The 25,822-nt window shown below is 38.4% G+C and overlaps 2 protein-coding genes across 28 annotated transcripts in view; one reads left to right on the top strand and one right to left on the bottom strand.

The window, feature by feature from the left end:
* Positions 1-13,489, top strand: part of LOC114691931 (ABI family member 3 binding protein) — a 211,628-nt gene extending 198,139 nt beyond the window's left edge. For all 26 annotated transcript variants that reach the window (XM_037209689.1, XM_037209698.1, XM_037209695.1 and 23 more), the window contains 5 exons: positions 8,827-8,906; positions 9,569-9,598; positions 10,056-10,217; positions 11,220-11,342; positions 12,131-13,489. In XM_037209689.1, coding sequence (XP_037065584.1) covers positions 8,827-8,906; positions 9,569-9,598; positions 10,056-10,217; positions 11,220-11,342; positions 12,131-12,246 — 511 coding nt within the window. In that variant the 3' untranslated portion in view covers positions 12,247-13,489. The remainder of the gene's footprint in view (positions 1-8,826; positions 8,907-9,568; positions 9,599-10,055; positions 10,218-11,219; positions 11,343-12,130) is intronic.
* A 148-nt stretch (positions 13,490-13,637) lies between these two features.
* Tfg (trafficking from ER to golgi regulator) overlaps positions 13,638-25,822 on the bottom strand; it is a 29,425-nt gene continuing 17,240 nt past the window's right edge. Inside the window, exons 5-8 of one of the 2 annotated variants that reach the window (XM_028867518.2) lie at positions 25,253-25,420; positions 21,561-21,701; positions 17,959-18,045; positions 13,638-14,448 (exon numbers count right to left, since the gene is read on the bottom strand). In XM_028867518.2, coding sequence (XP_028723351.1) covers positions 14,066-14,448; positions 17,959-18,045; positions 21,561-21,701; positions 25,253-25,420 — 779 coding nt within the window. In that variant the 3' untranslated portion in view covers positions 13,638-14,065. The remainder of the gene's footprint in view (positions 14,449-17,958; positions 18,046-21,560; positions 21,702-25,252; positions 25,421-25,822) is intronic. The other variant, XM_028867520.2, reaches the window with a different exon arrangement.

The raw sequence follows: 25,822 nt of genomic DNA, 5'->3' as shown, positions 1-25,822 counted from the left end.
AGTCTGTGAGCTAGAGATAAATAGTGTCCGTGGTATCAACTGGACTGGAAGACTCGAGTCTGATGCTGGCATGGAGAAAGCAAGGAATGTAAACTACTTGACAGAACGCCAAGATGGTATTTAAACCAGCTACCTATTGGCCCCACACTGGAGTAGTTACTGTTCGGTTACAGTGATGAGAGAGCATGACCAGGGCAACTTATAAAAGGAAAGCACTAACCGAGGGCTTACTTACAGTTTCGGAGGCTAGTCCATGATCACCATGGCGGGAAGCATGGCTACAGGCAGGCATGACACTGGAGCGGTAGCTGAGAGCTCACATCTTAGCAAGATGGAGGTAGAAAGCAAATGACTGCCTCTGGCTTCTAGCATGAGCTTTGGAAACCTCAAAGCCCACCCACAGTGACACACCTCTTCCCCCAAGGCCACGCCTCTCCCCAAGGCCACGCCTCTCCCCAAGGCCACGCCTCTCCCCAAGGCCACGCCTCTCCCACAAGGCCACGCCTCCTAATTCTTTCCTAGCCGGCCCACTAACATGCAAATCCATGAGCAAATGGGGGTCATTCTCATTCAAACCACCACACAGGAGCAGCAGCCCTTTGCATTGGGGACCTTTTACACTGAAAAGGAGAATAGAATTTTGGGGATCAGTTGCATACAGGTCATTCATATTTCAGTATAGTTTTATGATTTCTTTTCAGTTGAAAACATCAATTCATTTTATTACTGAAAGAAAAATAAGACCCTCGGACATTCCTAATTAGCTGTAGAGAAATTCTTAGAAGAGGTTTCATTTCTTTCCTAAGTTTCCTTTGGTATAATCATCTCCATCTAGGTTGAGTAGTACTCGGGTATTGATAGCGACATAAGAACAAGCTCTCTTTAACTTTGGCAGTAAGGACATCTTCCAGATCATTTTAGAGGAAAAGAAACAACTAATTAATTGAGGTTAACTATGTATAAACTTCAGTCCCTTACTGCAGAAAAAAATGCATTTCTTATGCAAAGTGATTTTTTAAAGTGCCCTGTTTTGAGCTGCAACATGGAAAGCATTTCAACTTTTAATTTTCACGAAAGGTTTAAGTTAGCCAAAGTAAGCATATTTTTCAGTTAAAGCCCAATTGATCTTGATTCTGCTTCCTTAGAAAGATTGAAAGAAAGAAAACCCATTTTTTTCACTGTAATAGATTTTAAGGAAAGAATTAGAAAAAATTTCGTTGAACCTTTTTAATAGGTAGATTTATGCTTGCAAAACTTAAGTTTTTCTCTTGAGTTGCCTGCCTTCTATTCCATTTAATAGCACGAGCGGTGCTGTACACTATATCCATGGCAAGGCATCTGCTTTGTAAATGTACACGGTGTTCCTTTTCTGAATCAAGTTGTCCCCACAGCTTCTCACAGTGCACCTATTAACTGGTGACATAAACGTAGAACACTCTCTCCAGGCACATTGGAAGCCAAATTTGTTTGCCGAAGCGTCTCATTTCCATTTAACTAATGTTTATTAAGTGCTGCTGGGGCTGAAAACGGCGAAGGATGTGGTGTCTGCCTTTGAGCTCAAGTCTAGCAGGAAGGTTGATTAGTAAGTGTTCTACACAGCATGGCAAGAGTTCTGGAAGTAGCCTGTGGGAGTGCTGGAGGAGGTCAGGGGAACAGCACTTGCCAGAGTCTGGGAAAGGGAAAAGTTGAGAGCTGGGCTGGGCCTTGAAGGATAAATGGAAAAGCAGTACATGGTGATGGTGGTGGAGAAGTGAGTGTCCAAGAGAACAGAGCACAGAACATGACAGTCAGTGCATAGAAGCCAACTGGATCATAATTTAGAGTTCCCTCCAGGGTTCCATGTTTGAATATCTGAAAGAAAGTTGCTTTGGAATGATTTACTATAGTTGCGTTATACGACAAGGAGACGTGTGTGAATACTGTTAGTGATTTTTCTATTATTTGACCTGATTTTTAAAATCTAAAATCTGAAAAGTGGGATTATCTAGCATCGAATCTTTACACATCCCATGGGTGGTTGTCAAGGTTAGTGTTGATCAGTGGACCAGAGAGAGATATATAGAAGAAGAGGTTAAAGATTTACAGACTGGCTTGGGTTAGACATTCTATTCTAGAAGCTAAGAAACAGTAGATCACACACTCCTTTCACAGCCAGCTCTCCCCCACTGGGTCTTAATTATTTGCCAGGCGTCAATCTTACGATGCAGGAAGCTCAATTTCTTGCTTTTCCTACGGAGCCACCCAGCAGCTGTTTGCTAATGAGAGGGCTTAACTCCATACCTGGTGTCAAATGTTCCTGTCTCTGTGCTGGTGCCTCCTGGCCATAGCCTGCTGCTTCAAGGGACTGTGGTCTCAAATGTGCACAGGGGTAGGAAGGCAAAAGAAGTCTAGAGATTGAAGACAAGTGCTATCTCTTCTTTTGGACAGAACCTACCTCCCTTACTACCTCTAAAACAAAAAGAATTGTGGGAATGCTGGTATCAGTTGAATCAGTGTCATAGTTTAATTTTCTATTGCTGTGAAGAGATATTATGACCAAGGCAACTTATAGAAGAACAGTTTTATTGGAGGCATGCTTACAGTTTCAGAGGGCTAGAGTCCATGACCATCATGGCAAGAGGCATGGTAGCAGGCAAGCAGTCATGGTGATGGAACAGAAGCTAAGAGCTGGCATCTTTATCCACAAGCAGGAGGTAAAGAGAGCTGACCAGGAGTCTTTTAAATCCTCAAAGCCTAATGCCAGTGACACACCTCCTCTAACAAGACTACACTCCCTAATCCTTCCCAACCAGTTCCATCATCTAAGGACAGAGGATCTGTCTTAGTTAGGATTTACTGTTGCTATGAAGAGACACCATGACCATGGTAACTCTTAAAAAGGAAACATTGCATTGTGGTAGCTTGCTTACCATTCAGAGGTTCTGTCCATCATGGCAGAGAGCATGGCAGCATTCAGGCAGGCATGTTGCTGGAGAAATAGCCAAGTGTCCTATTTCTTGCAGCAAGAGGAAGTCGACTGATTGTCACATTGAGTGAAACTTGAGAAAAAGACCTCAAAGCCCACCCCCTCAGTGACACACTTCCAGCAGAAGGTGTGGCCCAGATTAAAGGTGTGCCCTCCAGCCTCAAGGTCTGGATTAAAGGCGTGTGTCATTCAGCCTCCTCGAATAAGACCACACTTCCTCCAACAAGGCCACATCTCCTAATAGTGCCACTCCCTATGAGCTTATGGGGGTCAAATATATTCAAACTACAACAGGATTCAAATATATGAGCCTATAGGGGCCATTCTCATTCAACCACCACTCTCAGTGCTCCAGCCCACTCCTCAATACTACCTATTTATTTCTTCCCCACCAAATCTCCTTTCCTATAATTGGCCAGGAACAATACAGTCCTTTCTCTTCTAGCAGCATGTAGCTCTTGAACTCTGAAAGTAAAAGAGTAGAAAGAGCCTCTCTTATCTGAGAGAAAGCCACCAACTATACTTAATTCTACAAATAGGGGAGCTGATAAAGAGTACCTCAAACCATCAATCTGGCACCAGTGCTGATAGGGCCAGACAGTGTGGCTTAGCCGATCCTTGGGGTCTTCTGGCACATAGTCCTGGGATAGGCAAAGCCATGCAGAGTCAGTGAGAATAAATCAAGATGCAGATCAGCCCATAGTGAATGGTCTCAGTCAGCAGCTTGACTTTGAGTCTGCCTTGAGATGAACTGGAAAGTGCTTTGTTTGGTAACATTAATGGTATGGGCTATTCCTGATGAACTGGTTGGCAATGCAGATGGACACACATGATCACTCTGGCTGAAAAGGCTCTTTAATCACTCAGGTCTGTTCCAGAAAGCTTACTCTACTTAAAAACCAAAGAATCTGTTGTCTACGCCAGAATTACATGTGGTCCAACAATTTCCTATGGAAAATGGACTCTGGTAATTAAGATAAATCACATTCACTTCATCTGTTCAAGTACTTTTATTGACAACTGTGGTCTCAGGAGGATTCTGGGGAACAGTTCTTCCTCTAAGACTAAAACCTACTAAAGTTTGAGACTCTTATTTACACTGAGTTGATAAAACATTGGCACTGATGATTAGCTGCAACACAATGACTTCTTATAAACTGAAGCTGGCTCCAAGACCCAGATGTGTGGAATAGCCATTATGCCTGGATCACAGGGTTTATGTGAAATTCAGGTCTCTGCAAATTCTTTATTTACTTTTCAACACCATCTATGGATTTGTTATAAAGTAAAATAAAGTGCCAAAGCATCAGGCATTTTACTTAAGTTTTATTGTAGGTGTGGGCAACAGGCAAGTAATTCCTTCCTTGTTAAAGAAAGAAAGGGAGGCAGTTGCTTGGCTAGTAACTCTTCACCAGGCAAAAGGACAGTTCTCCAAGTGTGGATCTCTACTTGTCTGTAAAGAGAATAGTTCTGTGCTCATCACTGTATGCCTTGTTATTATAGTTTCTTAGAATTCCTTGTATCTAGAAAGGTGGGGGGAGGTCACGTAGCACCAGAGTTAGAAGTGAAGCCCAACTCCAGAATGTCTAGTTTCTGACTCCAAAATGGAAGACACAATATTGATGTAACTAACCGTCTTATTAAATAAGAAACACAGAAACAATGTAAAAGAGAAAGCCGAGAGGTCAGAGCTCAGAGCTAAAATCTCACCCTTCCTCCTGCTGTCCCAGCTTCGCGAAAGAGAGCTACTTCCTGTCTGTACGCCTTTTTTATAGTATTATTGTTCTGCCTTCTCATTGGTTGTAAACCCAAACACGTGACTGCCTCGTCACTGTCTGAAGGTACAGCCCCCTAGGTCTTAAAGGCATATGTCTCCAATGCTGGCTGTATCCCTGAACACACAGAGATCTATGGGATTAAAGGCGTGTGCCACCACCGCCACACTCTTGCTATGGCTCTAATAGCTCTGACCCCCGGACAACTTTATTTATTAACATACAATCAAAATCACATTTCAGTACAATTAGATTACCACCACAACACAAGAAACTTCTCTTGGGTCATAATGGGCAGCCAGGTTGTGACCTCTGTGATTTCTGCATCTGTTTTCCCTTCTGTCACTTCTGTCTCCCCCACCCCTTTACTTTCTCTTTTCTTCCCTTTGAGACAAGCTGGTATGTTGCCCAGGCTGGCCTCAAATTTGTGATTCTCCCTCAGCTATGTAAGAGGCTGATATTACAGGTATGTGCCACCATTCAGGTTCTGTTCCTAATTGAGGTGTCCTACTCGACTCTGTCCCCAGCTCTTTACCTGTATTCCCAACGTTGAACAATGAATGACATTACATGCTGTTAAGTGTCATGAAATGCTGTAGCCCTCTACTGTCCTTGAGATGAGGTCACACAAACTGTCTCCTTATTGCTTTTTATCCTTTCTTATTCCACTTTTTCTGATTCTCTTCCTCCGACAGTAGACCTCACTTTCTAAACGGGTCTCCAGCACTTCAAGATTTTTGCAACAGGGGTAAAATGAGGTAATAGCCACACAGTCCAAACCAACAGACAGCCACTGAGCGATTTTGTATAAAAACAAGTTTTATAAGAGGCAGTTTATTTGAGGCTTGAGACTCTTGTTAACCTAACTTTTGTAACCAATAGGGAGTTATGTAACAGTACATTAAACAGTGCAAGCTGTAACTCGGCTCTAAGTTTATGCCAAAGCTGAAAGGAGTGAGGGAGTAATGGAGGTATCCACTGGTATCCACTGGAGCCTGCAGCTTTACTCTGTAGAGGGCAGCTCCTAGAGGTCGACATTCTGCTTTTGGAGGATTAGCTCAGTAATTAAGGACCATACTTTATGGAAACATTTTTTCACTTTGTTCCAGTAATTGATAAATTTTTAATTTGCATGCCAGTTTTTACAGCTGTTCTCAAAACTATTGGTCTCAAATTTCACCCTTCATTATCCTTTCCCGTTAGGATAATTCGTAGTTTTTCTTAAACCTTTCTATGTATCAAAATCTTGCCACTGCCCATCACTTTGTGGCTTCCTAAGAATCAAATACTGGAAAAGACAGTATTTATAAGTCTTTACATATCTTCCTCTGTGTTTCTTCTGTTCAGCTGCATGAGGATTTTAAGATAAAATGATGATAAAATGATGAGCTTCTGAAAGTTCCTTGACTTTCCCTTAACTCCCAGTCCTGCTGTGCAGTTAAAATACCGTTCTGGTTCTGGTGCCTCAAATGGCCCATTATTTCACTGTTTGGGGTCTTTTGTCACTCTACATCGGTACTCTGAAAATCTGCCATTTGTATGCTCTCTTTCTTTTCTCATCTTCCTGGGCACAGAGTAAGTCCTTTTAATGTTGAAAACTTACATCTTTAAGTTCAGGGAAATTTCTCACACAGTCTCTAGGACTGGGGTCTCTATAGTTTCTGCCAGTTGAGAACAATCTGTTTTTCTTATTTTGTAACTTTGACTTTTAGTTCTAGTTATCTGTAGACTGTCCACTTTATCTTCAAACTTCTATTTAGGCTCTTGGTTTATTCAAATAACTGATAAAATGTTGAGGCAGCACCCTCTATTTATGTACAATCATTATTCTTTGAGACTTTACTCTTAGAGGCATATGGTGTCACTCATGTGACAAAAGGTGCTTTCTGGGAAAGAGTTTGCCACCACAAATATTTTTTGTTTGTATTTTTACATTTTTTGTTAAGCCGCTAAAACATGTCCTCATGTTGTTGAACATAGTTTAAAATTATTTCTTTCAAACTTGTATCATAAGACATTGGAAAAAACCTTCAGAAAAGGTAAGTTATGAAAACCTGTGGCCATGATAGAAGTAGAGATCAAGTGTAAGTAGCTAAAATAAAGTGACAAGAAAGGAGTCCAGTGGCCAGATCTGGCCAAGGCCTGGGTCGGCCAGCAATGGCCTAGAATAGATGTGACATGCTCTCCCATTCTAATCAAATTGCAGATGCCTGTGAATTTGTGCACCTGCCAGACTCAGCTTGCCAGTTTTGTGAGGTTTTATGTTATCATTGGAGCTGTTTGAGGCCACTAGGCTTAGGAAGACTATAACCTTGGAAACACCCCATGTATGTGAGTTAAGTAAATGGCATAGGTGTTTTTGGGTCAGCCTTGTTTACATGGCTGTGATCATGTGTGTGCAAGTGCAGTCCCATGTGTGCATGCCATGACGCACTGTGGAGGGCAGAGGGCAGCTCTGCGTCTTAGGCCTGGCTTTATACTTTAAGAGGTCGCTTTTGTTGTTTGCGGCTATGTGGCTATGCAAGCTGGCCTGTGAGTTTCTGGAGATGCTTGTCTTGATCTCCATCATGCTACAGGAGCACTGAATTTGGGATTACAGATGGTATGTGCTGCCCTCCATCCCCCAGCCCTGCTTGGTAGGGGTCCCAGGGATTGGCACGCTGGCTCTCACCAGTCATCTCCCCAGTCCGGCATTTTCTTACGGTAAATGGCACAACACCTTACATCAGTTCTTTAGCTTTCAAAATGCTTTTACTTGTATGTAAGAATTAAAGGGGAAATTTAACTCTATTTCACAACTATTTCAAGTTTGGAAAAGTGAAAGCATTACAACAGTTATACACTTCACTGTCCTGAGATGAGACTTGGGGAGAGAGTACTTCATGGGGTTTGTGTGTTGGATTACTTTATAGACACAGAATGATTATGTATAGTAAGGACTTTAAAAAGTGGTTCCGATCACGTCACCACTAGATTCTGTCCCACCAGACTCCAGGAGTGATCTATAAATAAGGAAACTCACTCCAAGGATCCCCCTCCTCCACTTTGTTTTTAGTACCGTCTGTACCAAACCATCATCCTGTTTCTCACTTGCTTATAAAATACTTACCTTGTGTGTTCTACATTTTTACTTTGTAGCAAACTTCTCAAAGATAACATTTATCTTCCAAAAACCTTGCAAAGATCATGAAACACTATATGCTGACTCAGGCTGTTTAAGCATGCGTGTAAAGGCAGCTGAGTCCTCTGCTGAAGGAAGTCAATTTCAGACAAATGCTACACTGCTTTCCTGCTCTGGGTTTCTCAAGAGGATTTGCAGTTTATATAGCTTGTGAAAAAGATCTGCCAATTATGCAAAACTTTATGACTCACTCTTAAGGATGGAGCCCAAGCAATCCCCACCCCCCACCCCCAACTTTTTTTTAAGAACCTGACTTACTGAGGGGAGGAAGAACGTCTCAGCTTTGTGTTCACACTCTTCAGATGCTAGCGGGCCCCTTTTCTGGACACCCTGGTTTCCTGTGATCTCTATCAGACCTAAGTTCCAGGAGACACAATCAGCACTGCAAAGAAACATTCTCATGTGTATCCATTCTTGCAGCTAGTATCTCTCAAAACCAGTGGCCACAGAACTCATCCCAGTACCTCCCTCAGCCTTCATTTTCAGTCACTGAGGTGGGACAAATAATCTGCATTTAAAGCAGCTTTCCCCATTGCCACCCTTTGCTGTGACTCAGATGTCATAAATGAGGGACATTGGGGTGACAGGGAAGAACAAGGAAGAATGCCCCATGTGATATGAAGCAAAGGGAGGTTCCTTGTTGCTGGAATTAGAGTAGGTCACCACATGTCTATACATCCATGGTAAACCTGCCTGGTTATTTCTACTAATTTGTTGTCTTTAAGACAACTAACTTTTCATTAATGTTTTTCTCAGATGAAATATTAGACAAGATGTTGAGAAAGTAAAACCTGAAATTTTCATGATTTTAAAAAGAAATAGGAGTTAGTATAGCAAGAAAATGTTGTTCCTTGAACCAACCCCTCAAAAAGATGTTACTATTATTTTTATTTCTCCTCACGCAGCTATGAATTCCAGGTGAAACCCAAAAATCCACTTGGTGAAGGCCCCGCCAGCAACACGGTGGCATTCAGTACTGAATCAGGTAATCATGCCAACAGTAACCTACAGGGATGTGGAGGGGTATAATCACAGTGTTTGCATAGGAGCTTATTTGAAACCCAGTGTCTTGAATCCCAAAAAGTCCATGAGAAGAAGCTAATAGATGAAGGTATTTACAGTTATCACTGCTTTTCTTCATTTAGGTTTATGTGAGGAAAGAAATTAAAATGAAAAACTGTAATCTATACCCCAAAATGTAGTACACAAATGCTTCCTTGCATGCTCAGAACAATGTCCATCAAGTACAACAGAGAAGGGAAGTCATGAGTTCTGTGAAACTATCTGCACATTCCAAGCTTCAATTCCTCAATAAAAATCTGTATGTACAGACAAATTGGAAACTATCATATCTTGGTAACTTTACAATTAATAGCTTTTGTAGAAAACTAAATGAGAAAGCTTTTGAAAAAAGCTAGAGTAACAACCTATGGTCAAATGTACTCAAATCATGTGTAAAAGATGCAGTTGAGTACCTTTAGGATGATCAACGACCAATTCCAAAACAAAACTTTCAGATTCAGTCTTTAGCAAGATTGTACATTACACAAACAAGAGCTAAGTGTACACACCCATCTTCTTTACCATAACACTGCAATATTAAAACTTTACCTAAAAGGCTCTTTTGTGTGTGTTATTTCTCCTCAGCTGACCCAAGAGTGAGTGAGCCAATTTCTGGTAAGTACCAGTCTCAATGGGGACTACATACATTTCTAAATTAGGTAAGCACTGCAAAACTGAGCTGAGCATCTTCCTATCTAGAAAGATAGAAGAGGCGTCACTCTTAAACACATCAACATTTAGAAACCATTGGGGAGGTGTTGAAATTTGCTTTCACTCATACTAGTTCACTCAAAATTTGTTTAATTTGCTCACATTAAATTTTATACTATTGTTGCAGACTGCAGACTAGTCCAACACCTAAGAGATGCTCTGAGATTTACTTGACTAGTGACAGAAACTTACATTGGGGTCTTCAAACCCTTTCAAATATTTTCTGCCTCCAATATTCACAGTATTAAAGAAATGAGGTATCAGGAAGTTGGCAATGAATTCTGCAGGCTGCTTTTGTTGTAATGCTTTTAGTCCTTCAGAGTTAAATAGTGAACCCAAACCATGTGTTTTCCTCATGCAGCAGGAAGAGACGCCATCTGGACGGAAAGACCCTTTAATTCAGACTCCTATTCAGAATGTAAAGGCAAACAATATGTTAAAAGGACATGGTATAAAAAATTTGTCGGAGTACAACTATGCAACTCTCTCAGATACAAGATTTACTTAAGTGACTCCCTCACAGGTATGTTCCAATACCCTAGTCTTTTCTGTGGAGTTTCAGACTCAGTACTTTATACCTTCAGAAAAAGGTGTTACAGAGATAGTTAAAAACAATCTTAGAAATGAAGACTTAAAGATCTGCAACTTGGAGGCAGATAACAAAAATGTAACATAAAACAGTGGCACCACGATCAACTTGAATGCACAGGCAGGCACATGCACAGCAAAGCTCGGTGCTGTCACACCATCCAAGAATGAAAATCCTACTACTAATCATTGAAAGGAATAGGACATACTGAAAATGTCAGACGGGCTCAAACCCTTTGCACGACATTCGTTTAAAATGTTTTCTTCTGTATCCATATGGTGGAGACTTTGGTCGCTCACACGCTCATCAGGTACTATTCACAAGGCACCAAATGCCATATTCCTGCTCTCATATAGTGTACCTCTCCTCCTTTCCTATAGGAAGGAGAGGCACAATGAATAAATATGTAAATTAAGAGTGTCACACAGGGTTAGACAGAGTGGCTCAGCAGAAACGGAAGCTCCTTTAGGTGAATAGTTTTAGGGAAGGTCTGTCTGCAAAGGTATCATGTCTGCTTAGAATAAATTTTGAGACGAAATCAACTACAGAAAAGTCTAGGAACAAAGGACCTCTGGAAAGGTACAGGAAATAGAAAAAAGGCCTGAGGCAAGACATACTGGTCAGTCCTACTAGTTTGGGCTTAGATGTAGTAAAAGAGAAGTTGCATTCCGAGTACGATGGGAGACCGCTGGAGAGAATCATGGAAGGAGTAATAACATGACGTGCATCTTTAAAAATCACTGTGATCTGAAGGGGAAAAGGAGAACATTAGGAGGTAAGAGTACAAGCAAGGACATCAGCTAGGAAACCTTTCCTAGGTCAAGAGATGCTAGTGTCTTACTCTGGGAAGTAAGAGAAAAGCAAAGCAAAACTATCCTTTGAAGTAATTATGGAATTGCCATACACTAAAGAACACTTTCATTTCTGGTTCTTCAGGCAAATTTTACAACATAGGAGATCAGAGGGGCCATGGAGAAGATCACTGCCAGTTTGTGGATTCATTTTTAGATGGCCGCACAGGACAGCAACTCGCCTCTGACCAGTTACCCACCAAAGAAGGTATGCTTTCTGACCACCCGAAGTAGAGGGCTTTGTAGATTAGCACAGACAGCAATCGGCTGACAGGAAAGGCTACAGACCTGCTACTCTATCACTAGGGAAAGAAGAAACTTAACTCTCAAGTCAAGCTCAGCTCTAGAAAAATTAGATATATAAATGCATTCTGAGAAAAAAAAAATCTTTTCCAAGTTTACATCACTCATGCTGTCCCAATCAGTTGTCCCTCACAACTCTAGTCATATGGAACATACCTAATCATTTTTTTCTCTCTTAGAAATTAAGAAAATTTATTTCTCCTATACAACAAAGACATAGTATTTCCCTTAAAAATACCTATATAAAGCAAAATAAATCTGAGAAGTAAATATAGTCAACAATTTGTTAAATACATATTAACAGCAGGTTGTGAAATGAGGACTGAAAATTTAATCTTTGTCTAAGCAGAGCAGAAAGGTGTAAATTGCCCAGATCACTCCAGAAACACCTGATTATTTGAGGTTTCCATGGACACAAAAATACAAGCCTATTAAAGGATGCCTCTACAAGATACTCAGACATAAGAGGCTGCTGAAACTACTTATAGTACTGACTTGCTAAGACAAATGTCAAGACTTGGAGTCCTGGGGCCATTGCATTTCTGGATAAACACCAGATCCTCTATAACTACTAGTTTTCTAAATTACTTTCCTTCACTCAGAATAACCTTCAGCCACCGAACAGCCTATGTCTAAGAATGGTGTGGCCAAAGATAGGAAGGTGCTATTAAACTCCACTCTTCTTCCTCCTAGGCTATTTCAGAGCCGTTCGCCAGGAACCTGTCCAATTTGGAGAGATAGGTGGTCATACCCAAATCAATTATGTCCAGTGGTATGAGTGTGGGACCACAATACCTGGAAAATGGTAGAGGCAGCACAATTATTTCCAAAGTACTTCTGGTTCATTATTGCAAAAAGGAAAGCAAACAGGAAGGAACCCGCAGGATATACTATGGTATCTGTCACACCCATTCAAAGCTATTTTGTTTACTATGTATAAAAGTTTGCAGTCTAACTGACAGCAGTACTAGATGTTTATTATTAGAAAAGATTACTGAGAATATTTATCAGGTTTTACAAAGTCATTTTAAGAAAGCAAGATATTAACATTAATAGAATAACATTTTTAGGGAAGCTGGCTCCCTATTCATGATATTTTAAGAGATCATTTGTATATTATTTATCACACTGTTGTAATGTTTTCAGATACTTTTATAACAAAATTAATGTCAAAATCTTTAATATGCTTTATAAAAAGTATTTACTTTATTGATGTGTACGTGTTGTTGGCGAGTTAAATCCATAAATCTCTACTTGGTTTAACTTATTGAATCAAATAATCTTCAGCATATACATGTGAGAGAAAGTGGTTCTAATATTTACATTTATGTAAACTTCAATTTTTTAGCATCAGATGAACAGATTTTGAGTTTAAATAGTTATATATTCATGCTAACTTTTCTATAAGCTACCAGCAAATTACTGAAAAGAAAAATCTGAATCTGTATCATTTTATTTCAGCCAGAAGCAGCTGATAATCTGATATATCAAATGATAAATTTTGGTGGGTTTTTTTTCTGTACCCATAATATTATATCTAAAAATACTTTCTCAAACTCTTCCTTTAAGCATTTCTTTTAAATGGCTCTATGGTTCTAATTCAAGCTGTATGTAGAGACTAAGTGTGAAGTCAGCATGAAAAGATACTGCATGGTGAGATGCTATTGTTTTATAGGATATATTATATATTTATATGTTAAGGCCATGAATGAATGTTATCAAGGGGTTGTTTTTGTGAAACTGTTTGCTTAAGCTGTAACAAAACTGACGCATTTTCATGGGGGGGGGGGGGGATTGCTTTCCTTCATATGGAGGAGAGAGCAAGAATATTATTGCCTGTGCTGAAAAGATGTTTCTGTGTGTATCTTTCAGTATGTTTCAGTTTCATCAATGCTACATTTTGTATTTTTCAAGCAAATATAAACTCTGCAATAAAAAGATGTAAGTTTTTAAAAAATGATTTTTAAAATGTTCTTGATAGTTCGCCAATATGTACGTACACCTTTATCTCTGTAAGGAAAAATCAGAAAATTAAAGGATACCAAACCTCTATTATGTTTACATTCTAAGTCAATCAAGTTTGTTATATATATTTCTTTCCCTGAATGGAAACCAATTTCATAAATTTTACTTGAAGACCATATACCAATAAGATGACTGTTTTCCTTATGTCTGAAATAATTAAATGACAAGACCACTATTGGATTCAATCACCTTTATTAGCCTATCAATGTTACACTTTATACATAATGTCTAGTCATCTTCTCAAAGGACTCTATTTTTAGTACATCATGTTAATAGTAAATAGCCAAGTGTGATGGCTAAACCTTAGCCTAGCTTTTTAAGATCCTCTGGGAACTAGAAAGCCAATCATTTTACACGCAAGAGTAGTGTTCCAAAATAACTAGGAAGCTGCTACAATTTTAAGCAGGGGCGGAAACAATGTTCATTTTGGTCTTTTTGTGTTTATATTCCAGCAAATTATATTTTCAATTAACAGCAACAATGATATCATAAAAAATGCTCTGCTGTTTAAATTTTTGAACTTCAATACAGTACAAATTGAAAGAAAATAGTATTGTAGTCTTTCGGGGGTAATTAGCCATCACTTAGCGAGGCTGAACCTCCTTAGTGATAACCGGGTCCAGGTTGGGTATAGCTCTGACCAAAAGGAGGACGGTTGCGTGCATAAGGGTTAGGCCCACTGGAAGGAGGGGTCATGGTACTCGCAGGAGATGGCGTAAAACCTGGTCTTGCTTGGTAAGCACCAGGTTGGCTTGGAGCCACTCCAGGCTGAGCGCCAGGGGGAACAGTGTAGTTAGCAGGTTGAGATGGCTGGGTAGTGTAAGTTTGTGGAGGGTAAGTGCTCGCCTGGTACTGCTGTGGTGGTTGAGCAGGCAGTTGTTGAGGCTGAGCAGGAAAGGCAGTGGCCGGTGCCTGGGAAGTTGGTTGTTGGCCATATCCCTGGAACTGTTGAGGTTGCTGGGGTCCAGTCTGCTGGCTGTAACTAGCTGAAAAAGCAAAATAAATAACATATATGTCTTGGTTCTTTTGGTGAAAGTTTTCCAGAGAATTAGTCTTACTGCTATGGACCAAAAATGATTAAAAATTTAATAAATGTATTCAAACATTTATGTAGTGAGTCCAGCATAAAATATCTCAAGGCCAAGTAGTTATAAAAATTTTCCAGACAATTTTTAAATCCTATATTCTAAAATTCAAGTTACTATACACGTCTTTTCATTACAATTGTTTTGAAACTAAATAACTCTTGAGCAAATTCCCATTTGCACATAATTCCTAGAGTAGATGCTCAAATAATAAGTGAAAGAATTATGCTTTCAGGAAGATGAAAATCATAAAAGTAGTCACTAATCAGGTTTGGAGGGAAGTCCTATTTAACAGTACCAAATGAAAACACATTACAGACAACAGGTGCTTTAGAAATGAAACAATGCTACAAATACTCTTCATATAAATGAAGTGTTTTAAAGTTTATTTATTATAATATCTAAGAATAAGTTAAGAATAATTACTAAGTACCATTTTTACAGTTCTTGAAATCTTTTATATTTGGTATCTGATACTTTGCCTTTCAACTCAAATTTTGACTTAGATGGCATAACAAACAAAAAAACAGCACATTGTCCAACAAAAGCAACATCTATATTCATTATTTACTAGGACATAATTAAAAATAAAATCTGCTTCACTGAAAACTTTTATCTCTACCATGAAACACACCTGCAGCTACTTGCAATGAAAACTCTCCATTGACTGGAATCCTGTCAGCATTAAATACCAGATACATAAGACAATCATTAAAATATGTACAACCCTGCATTTAGGAAAAAAAAAGGATTGAATGAATTTGAGTATATTCTGAACTCACCTTGAACCTGGTTCAAAATTTACTTATCAAAGAAACCTTTATGATATAGTCCATGAACAAAACTGGAAAGGTCAGAGGGAAACTGGCAAACCAGAAGTGTGAGAGATTGGTCAATGTCACTACCACCAGCACCACTAAGAAGTCTCCATGCAGAGAAATTAGTTGACTATTTCCATAGTTCTCAAAGTCAAGGAAATAGGACTAGCAGGATTGGAAATAACAGAGGAAATCTGTAAAGTACTACATTTTACTCAGTGAAGACCCTGACTAAAATTTCTAAGTGAAAGCTTAGGCATCTAACACATTTTACTCATGGTAGCACCTGAATACTGAACAAAAGTAATTTATGGTAAGATCTTAGATGTCATGTAATTTCTCCTTTCTTCTATGCAAACCTTAAAATTGTGTGTGTGCATGTACACCACCCATGGGGGTCAGAGGAGGGCACAGAACTTGCTGGAATTTCTGGTGGTCGTAAGCTGCCATCAACATGGGTGCTAGAAAATGAACTGTTATATTGAAAGACAGCAAGGGCTTTCAACCTTGAGCCAGCTCACCAGTCCCCACAAAAACTTCCAGTTGTAACTTTTTCCTGTAAGTTTTTGGGGAACACCTTTACACTGAAAATGACTACCCCATTTGAAGGGAAACAACAAAACCAACTGTCTTTTCATTCCACAACTGGAATCTAATTTTTTTTTTAATTGAACTGAGAAGCACCTGGAGTCTTAATTATTGCTCAGGAGAGGCAACAGCAGTAAGCGGTAACAATGCCGTTTCAGTAGCTGGGCCATCAACCACAATGTTAACAATACCTCTCTATGACATCTACTTGTCTCCACTGCTGCACACCCAAAACTCCCAAAATGAATAACATCAGGTGAAGACCATCACAAACTGCAAGAAATAGCTATTTTTTTAAAATCAATAAATCACTACAACTAAGCCGAAACATTGACTACTCTGCTCTAAATTGCAGAATATAAAATGGTATAAGTCAAGAGAACAAGGTTCTGTTCCAGCTCCCTTACTGAATATCTGCAGGTCTTGAGTGTGCAGGACAAGATCAGTGGTCCTCACCCTGGCTATACAATGACCTGTGATGCTATTTAAGGTATCAAAGCCAAGTCCCACCTCCAAGCAAACCGATGTCAAAACGAATAGGGCCTGGATGAAGAAGCTGCTCAGGAGATCCTGAAGCACCATGAGGGTTGAGAGCAACTCCTAGGTCAGATGATGACACTATCTCTTCGGCTCTGGACGCCTATTAGTTCTATACATTATGTAATCTGTACCACAGACTTTTTTAATTTAAACAGACATTTACTTTAAATTCACTCCATCTGCATTTTAAAATAAGATCTAGCATCTCTAAGGTAAAATCACTCTACAGCAAATACAATCCCAACAAAATTACTGTAGGTGTAAAAATATACCAAATTTAATGACTGACAAAATGTTGTAGTCTAGGTCAGCAATCAGCAACTGTCGCACCAATAGAAGATGAAAGCTGAGCCTCTCCTATGAAGGGCCAGAGAGTAACTGTTTTAGGTGTCGTGGGCCTCACTGCTCTCTCACTGCTGCAACTACTCACTCTACTCTGTCAGTGTAGTGCCAAAGTACAGCAAGGACACAAGGACACCCGAGAAACATGTAGTGTCCAAGTGTCCTAATAAAGCTTCCCTTACAAAACTAGGCAGCAGCAGACTCACACTGTAGCTCTATCTGCTCGCTCTATCTGTCTGTCTATAGTTCTACATCTATAACCTGGTGAGCTATACTCTTATACTCTAGTTAATAACACAAAATTCTCAGAACAGAACTTTGTTAAGATTTAATTTACAGAAGTTATTTTAATCTCTGACTATACAACAAGGTGGACAGACACTGATGTAACTGGAAAAAGTACCTAAATTATAACCAAAGCTCTACCAAAGAAATTCATCATATCCAATGCAGACAGTCTTCAGTGGGACAGATGATAAAACTAAAACAAAATATTCAAAGTGTCTGGAATAGGCCCCAACTAGAGACCTCCGATGATTCGGATATGCCAGGTGATGAAACCCTGGGTCAGAGGACAACGGTGTCCCTCGCCTGATAGCACAGTCCAAACATCTGAACACTCTACCTGCCCAAACTCCACTGTAATCTTTCATTTGCATGTTTTATTTTATTCTAGCGTATTTTCAACAGGCTTAAATACCTAAGTAATTTATTTTAGTTTTTTATTAAGTTCACTTCTCCATGTGTGGATAAATTGTTAATATATCTACAAATACTAAGAGTACCCTATAATTACAAGTGATACAGATAAAGAAGAAAATCATTTTTTTTTTCTCAATTTGAAGTTATCTAAGAGGCTGGATTTTTAATGTTATTAAAACATTTTTTATACTACAGATTATTGCAGAATCATCTCTCTACATCATATTTGCTCACTGGAAAAATGAAACGCTAATTTGATAAAACATGACAATTTAAATGTAAATAAGTATTGCTTCCCCTAACCTCCATTATGACAATGTAAGTATTATAAATCAAGTACTTAGGAGGAATAACTTAAGATTTAGTGACTATAGAAATAGATCAAAAGCTGCAAACTAACTCCCTCTTAACTCCCGCTCACCTGAATACTGAATACCGTACTGCTGAGGAGCTTGAGGCTGCTGTGCCCCGTAGCCAGCCTGCTGCTGGTACTGCTGGTACATCTGACCTGTGTAAGAAAATACAGACAAAAGAGGGTTAACTTGGCAGAGAAATATTTTTAGGGCACCTTTATATTCCCTCCCAATTTAATATACAAGCACATTGAATAATAATATACAACATATTGGTTATACTTTAAATATCTATGAAGACAAGAATGAATAATTTAAGAAGGGTGACTGCTCCTTCTGCTATAGATAAACTGCTAAGAATGTCAGCTGGAAGCAAGTTGTATGATGTTACTCTAGTGGTTATCACTTCATAAACTGCAGAAAATACATTTTTAAAACTCTATGCCATCAGGTAAGTCATCAGAGATAAGGGACAAATACATTGCCCTTTCACATACTCTTACATGTTAGCAATACCTCTCTGATGATCCATAGCACTGTTCTCATTTAAACAAGTCGTTTAGTTTTTAGCATTTATCAAATTATACAGAAGGCACTGATTTTAGAGTAACATTGTCCTTTGATTTTCTTCAGTTATTTTCAACATGGTCACTCACTTTGCAATATACAATACTGTATCACCTAGTGATGTTGGAGCCACCTTAGTTTTATATAAACATGTTCTAGGCAGTATTTCTCAACTTGTGGGCTGCAACCCCCAAAGACCATAGGAAAACACGGATATTTACATTACAATTTATAACAGTAGCAAAATTACAGTTATAAAGCAGCAACAAAAATAATTTTATCAGTAGGGGTCACTACAACATGAGGAATTGTATTAAATGGTCGCAGCATTAGAAAGGGTGAGAACTACCGCTCTATGGTGTTTACATTAAGGCCAAAGTTATCTAATGACACATTTCTCAGACAGTACTCCATCCATCAGTAACTGAAATAGAACTATCTTCTATTTTACTATTAAATTTATTATTATTATTAAATTAAAATAAAAATTTTATTATTTACTTATTTTTTAGGCAAGTGTCTCACTATGCAGCCCTGGCTGGCCTAGAACTAACTATGTAGACCAGACCAGGTTGAACTCAAACATAAAAGATTGGCTTGCCTCTAGATTTTCACTTTTCAAATTAAACCTAGGGTCTCACATAAGCTAGGTATATGCTTGAGCTATACTTGAGCCTGAGCCTTCCAACTGAAGAAGATATTAAAATTACAATCAATAATAAAAATGCTTTTGAAGAAAATATGGTATTTATAGTGTCAATAAATAACTTGAAATTCTTTTAATCTTTTTTTTTTTTTGGTTTTTCGACACAGGGTTTCTCTGTGTAGCTTTGCGCCTTTCCTGGAACTCACTTAGTAGACCAGACTGGCCTTGAATTCACAGAGATCTGCCTGGCTCTGCCTCCCGAGTGCTGGGATTAAAGGCGTGCGCCACCACCGCCCGGCTTGAAATAAAATTATGTTAACCAATTAAGTCATGCTCTGTTACTGATTCTGCTCAAAATATAAATGGAACTTGATCTAAATAAATGGCAATGTCTAAAATATATACATTACATATCAAAAAGTATTCACTAAAGTAGCTTAATCGCTTATCTTTAGCTACAAATTATATCTAACACAACAGCCCAAACATGTGGCAACTGAGCTACTGAAACTGCAACTAGTCTGAACTGGGACATACTGAATGCTGTTTAAAATGTTCCAACCCGTCACATCTCTAATGTACACAAACAAACCAAACAACCCCTTCCTAAATCAGTGCTTCTATATTGATGTATATTAGACATACTTGGCTAAATAAATTAAAATTGATGGTACCGTTAAGAAAATGTTCTAATGCATTTAATAACAAACTTTAAATTATATGTCTTTAGTATAATTCATAATACTGACCTAGAACTAGACTACTTATTAATATTTTTGCTTATGACTATACTACATCCTTCTTTTTTTTTTTTTGGTTTTTCGAGACAGGGTTTCTCTGTGTAGCTTTGTGCCTTTCCTGGAACTCATTTGGTAGTCCAGGCTGGCCTCGAACTCACAGAGATCCGCCTGGCTCTGCCTCCCGAGTGCTGGGATTAAAGGCGTGCGCCACCACTGCCCGGCCTACTACATCCTTCTTAAATGTAAGATAAGCAATAGCTGTAGCAAGGCATGTAATTAGTACCACTCCAGAGTAAATCCATCAATGGTATTGATCTGATGCTGCTAGAGAGGGTATGTGGTTGTGAGAGAACACAGGTGGAAGACGATTTTCATTATAAACTTTCATACTCCTAAACTTTTATTGATTTTAAATTTTGGCAATTAAAAAAAAAAACAAAAAACCTCAAAAGGCAATGTGAAATTCTAGTAAGCAAGCATTACATCTCATTCCTGCTCACTGACCTTACTTTTCAATTACTCACTTAAATTCTCCTCAATAATAACCTACACCAGTGTTTCAACAGTTTTTAGTTCACCTGACACACTGTTACACTCTTTGTCCATCCAAACTCTGCATCCTGCTTCTACCTCCCATTTGAACCCATAGCCAGTTCAGTTCTAGTTGATTTTAGTTCTGGCTGTTGTATTTTTGATGCAGAGGAAGACAAAGTAAAGTTGGTGGAGAAAAGACTTAACATAAGGATTCTTATTAAACCACTCTTTAGCAAGATACCATCCGCTAGTTCCCAGTGATTCATACTAATTCAATGAGCAAGCATGAAAAGAATCACCATGGGACAAAAGGATTCTAGTCACAGCTCATCTTATGCTACAGTTTTAGTTTTAATGTAAATGTTAACTTCAATCAGGTGCTTTAGGTGCTAAGAACTTATTTATTATGATTTATATTATTATACACCATTATCACCAACTGACCCTTTGGTACAAATTTTTAGAGCACCACCTGGTGTTTACTTCTTTAAAGTAAAATGTACACATTTACAGGTCCTAACATGCACAGCAGTTAACAGAAATAATAATATCATGTCAAAGGGGTACACTAAAGCTCAGTAAGGTACTTAGCCATGTTCTGCAGAGCTGTGTTTTTCAACGACACTCCTCATTTGCTGATCGAGATCCTTCAAATATACCAACCAGCCCTTTTAAATACTGAACTTTCAATTTCATGATTAATGAGCTATTTTTGAAACTAATGGTCTAGTCCAATTTTCACATCTTTTTGATCAGTAAAAAAAAAAAAAATCAAAACCCAGAGATTAAATTACTTACAGAAGACACATAATTTGGAAAGAAAAGAAATTAACTTAAAAATGCACTGCTAACCTAATAAGCAATCAACATTATTTAACTAAAATTATGCTTCATCATCTCTATTTAAAATCTTTTTAAGTGACAGAAAACATACAGTTTTTGGAGGGGAGAGAATAAAGTCATTTCCCCCTAATCTTTCATTTTGTTTTTATATTAACTTTAACATTTTTTTCATCCCCCTTTTTAAATTTTCAATAACCAGAAACATACTCAATATATTATTTGGCTCTATGACACCAAATCACAACATGTCAGTAAACAAAACTATTTTATGTTAGATAGTGAGATTACTTATGTAAATGGACTGAATTACCAATAATGCCTCAATAAATACTTATTTTACCTTCAATCTGACCTGCTTGTGTCTGAGCTCCTGAATATGGAGGTTGCTGTGGCTGAACTGCTGCTGGGTGCGCTGCTGAGGAGGAAGAAGCAATACTGTCAGGAGTTCCTGAACGGTCTTCTGCAGGAGCACTGGGTGGCCCTGGATGGTCATGAAAAGTCAGTTAATTACCCTGTCCAAGGCCTTTCTCTAACAAGCGCAATTAAAAGTACAGGTTAATAACATTAAAAAGAACATCACTAGGCAACAATCACATCACCAAAAATACACTAAGCTTATGTACTCTGTATTTTCCCAGTTGCTCCACTCTTTAGGATCCGAAGTCAAAACCGGAAATCATTCCCTACAATGTGTGAAATGTTAAATTCCTGAGTCCTAACCTCCCATGTCAAAATCAAAACTCCTATCTACAGTCAACCAAAACTGGTGCTACCTTCTTAAGCCGGTCTCAACTGTCTATAAATCCAATGCAATCATCCTGGTTATATTCAGGGATGCAAGCATTTTTCACTTGGCTTCTCACGTGTTCCTCTTTTAGTTAAACTGATCCACTCCATAGTTTCACAGGGTAGCTTTCTGACCTCTACTAATCACCATTCCTCCACTCTCCGATTAATCTCAACAGTCACATACATAACAACATTCTTTAAAACCTACTTCCAATTCTATACTGTATTCCCTAGAGAATTTCTCTATGGCTTACTTTTATTATGAGTCATATTGATTTCTACTAGGTATTTCCACACTGGCCCCAGTTTCCTTAAGACTTTAAGAACTTTGACCATGCTCAAGCTCTTTTCTGCTTCCATAATGTCTAGGACTCTACTTACATCTGTTGTCAAATTCTGCCTGGATAATGAACACAGAATCGAGTACAGAAAATCTAGATTCTCTGTACAGCTCTAATACTGTGACAATCAATAAGTATATTATTCTGAAGAACTACAGATGGCTTACTCCTTTAAGTTATTTTAGCAACACAAAGGAGTAGCTTAAAGAGTTTTTGGAATTCAATTATTTAGGGGGCACTGCCAGAGCTAATAGTGACTGCTGACTTTGGGCAGGTTACTGAATCTCTCTGTGCCACAGCCTTTTCATTATGTAAAAAGCACACTAATTCTGACTTCAAGGTTACTTGGAAGAGTTATGAGTTAAAGGGAGCTTACAGCAAAAGCTTCTAAAATCAATTAGCACTTGATTTAAATACTACTATTAATAGGCTTTCCCTGAAAGCAGTCTCCAACTGCTCTAGTGGTATGTCCTCAAAACTTATCTGATTTAAATCTAAAATGTTACCAAAGACCAAGTACTGAGGCTGATGGACTTCCGAGAAGTGTCTGAAACAAAAGAGCTTAGACCTCATAACTGGATTATCCCACTGATAAACTGATAGTGGGGTGGGCTATTAGAAGGTAAAAAGGGGAGTGGGTTCTTGAGAGCAATTCTTAAGAATCTATCTTGTCTCTGGTCCCTTTAACTTGTTCATTTGCTTCCTGACCACCATCAAGTGCACAGCCTTCTCTTACACATTCAGCCCTGGGGTACTCTGCCTTGATTCAGGAGGGCCAAGCTAATGGATCATGAACTGAGATTTCTGGGAGAACAAACCAAAGTACATCCCTTTCCTCTACATCAGTGGTTTTCAACCTTCCTAATGCTATGACCTTTTAAAACAGTTCCTCAGGCTGTGGTGACTCCAACCATAAAATTATTTCATTGCTACTGTTATGAATCATAATGTAAACATCTGATATGCAGCCCCTAAAGGGGTCATGACCCATGGATTAAGAACCAGTCTCAAGTTATTTTCTCAGCCATTTTATCACTGCAAGACAAAGTTGGTATACCACCATTTTAGGCAAATGGTTTGCCCCTTAACAGTCATGTACTAATGAGAATCTAGGCTGGGTTATAGTAATGGGAAAGCTGATTACCAGGTTAAAATGTATGACTGACTGGTTTACCACTACTTTACTTGCACGCGTGGACAAACACACACACACACACACACACACACACACACACACACACACACACACACAACTTTCCCTAAATGAATCCTAAACATACTCAGTGCGGGGCTCTTCTTTTCTCTCTTGGATGGAGCTTATGACTGTTGTCCATCCTGTTCTGCTAACACTTCATCTTCTTCACTTCTACATTACTGTGTAGCTATTTCCCCCCCCTTACCAGATCACACATGGAGAATTTAAAAAGTACTCTGGTTGTTGTCAATGTGAATACAACTAAGTGTACAAATCCACATGAAAATGGTCTTCATATAATAGAAATCATAGTCATTCTGGTCTGATATATGACATCCAATTCAAGTTTCAAGGCTGGCTTTTATAAAGTGCATTTCCTAACATTTCAAGTAGCTGAAACAGTAGTTCATATTTCAGTCCTTGACATGGTTTTCAGATGTATCATTTGTTTATCTTTTGCCAAGAACAGGTAACATATTCAGCTGTCTCCTCAAATCTAACATAATTATTCAGTGAATAATCCCACAAAAATTTTCAAGAAGATGAAAATGAACAGACCAAATAAATTCTCTATCTCCCAACTGCTGAAAATGGCAAAGTAAATGATTGAGGTAAACCCTTCCCCAGGTAGCAAAAATTTGAACAAAGCAGAAGAAAACAATTACTTAAGATAACTACTAGTCAATCAAATCTCACAGAAACCAGAAAAGAGTTTCCCCTAGGAGAAACACAGTGAATTAAGGATTTCAAGACTTGATTTCTGCTTCAATGGCAGAAAACCATCATGTTAACAGCTTCCTGGCTGGACAAGGAGCTGGAGATGAAGGTGAAACTCCCTGTCACTGAAGGGCTAATTACTCGAAATCATTATAAACTCTGCCCAATCTTTAGCCACTCCTCTGTTTCAGGAATGGGGGTAACTCCAAGTGGGCTCAGGAAGAAACATGAAAAAGAAAGAAAGAAAGCAGAATCCACTGCTGGAAAACAAGAGACAGAACTACTGTCCGCAGGAGTTTATTTAAGACTGGAAGAGCAATAACAAAGCTCTTAGAAAAAAACAAAACAATAATAACATCAAAAATCACAAGTCAGAAAGATACACTAATGAAAATGCCCACCTACAATGAAGAACAGCAAGGCAGATAGAAACAAGAAAATCTGACACACATTATAAAACAGGAAAGCAGCCAATAAAAACATGAAGCATTCAGCAATGATGTGTGATAAGGATCCCCAAAGAAAAACAGGAATAATGCTGCCAAAATGATAACCAAAAACTAAGTAGAATAAATCACAATACAAGGGCTGCTTTAAAGCTAAAACTTAATTGCATACAAGCAATTAACCAGAAATCTCTTTAATTTTAATTTCCTAAGATCAGAAGAGATAGTAAAACCTATCAAATCCAATTTAACTCCTACAAAAAAATCTGAAAAGGTTTTTTTTTTTTTTTTTTAATAAAACAGTTGGTTTTCTCTCTCTCTTTTTAAAAAGAATCTGAAAATACTGCTTTTAATAAAATTTAGCTGAAACAAACAGTGGTTATTGTTAAGATGGAAAGAGTGCTATGGACTGGAAAGGGCATTTCCCTGTTTTATAGGAACTTAAATATGTAAAAAAGTAACTGGCTGAACCCTAAGAGGTGGTATTTCTCCATATCCATGAAAGAGGGGAGATAAAGATAGAGAGAAAAAGGAACTGACCTACCTGAAACCTGGTCATCTGTTAATCCAAATGCTGACATGACATTTTTGTTGATTTCATCTTGGTTTTTCAGAGGATCAAAAGCTGACATACTTGCTGCCATAACCTGAGTAGACTGTTTTCCAGAAGAATCAGAGGCAGCAGGCTTCTCTTCCCTACCATCCACAGTATCTGTAAGAAAAAAGGAATAAACAAGTTTATTTCATGCATACTCAAAAAAGCATTAAAAAAAGTAAGACAAGAAAATATACATGTGCATAAATATTGTCAGGAATGTTAGAATAAGAATTTGTGGCGCAAAGCTACACAGAGAAACCCTGTCTCGAAAAACAAAAAAAAAAAACAACAAAAAAAACAAAAAAAAACAAACAAAACAAACAAACAAAAAAAAGAATTTGTGAATACAAAACTATAGAATGCTTTACTTTCTTCATGTGTGTTTATGCTTCAAGAAAAATGGGTAAAAGGAAATACAAGATAAAGAGCAGTTATCCAGAAAGAATTACTGTCTCTCCCCATTCCCCCATTTAGAATTACTAGATTAATCTGAGCACAGAGAATGGTGCCTGCCTA

The sequence above is a fragment of the Peromyscus leucopus genome, chromosome 12 (genome assembly GCF_004664715.2).
Source record: "Peromyscus leucopus breed LL Stock chromosome 12, UCI_PerLeu_2.1, whole genome shotgun sequence".
Lineage (NCBI taxonomy): Eukaryota > Metazoa > Chordata > Mammalia > Rodentia > Cricetidae > Peromyscus > Peromyscus leucopus.
Note: the sequence above shows the minus strand (reverse complement) of the source record. Positions and strands in the feature narration are given on the sequence as shown.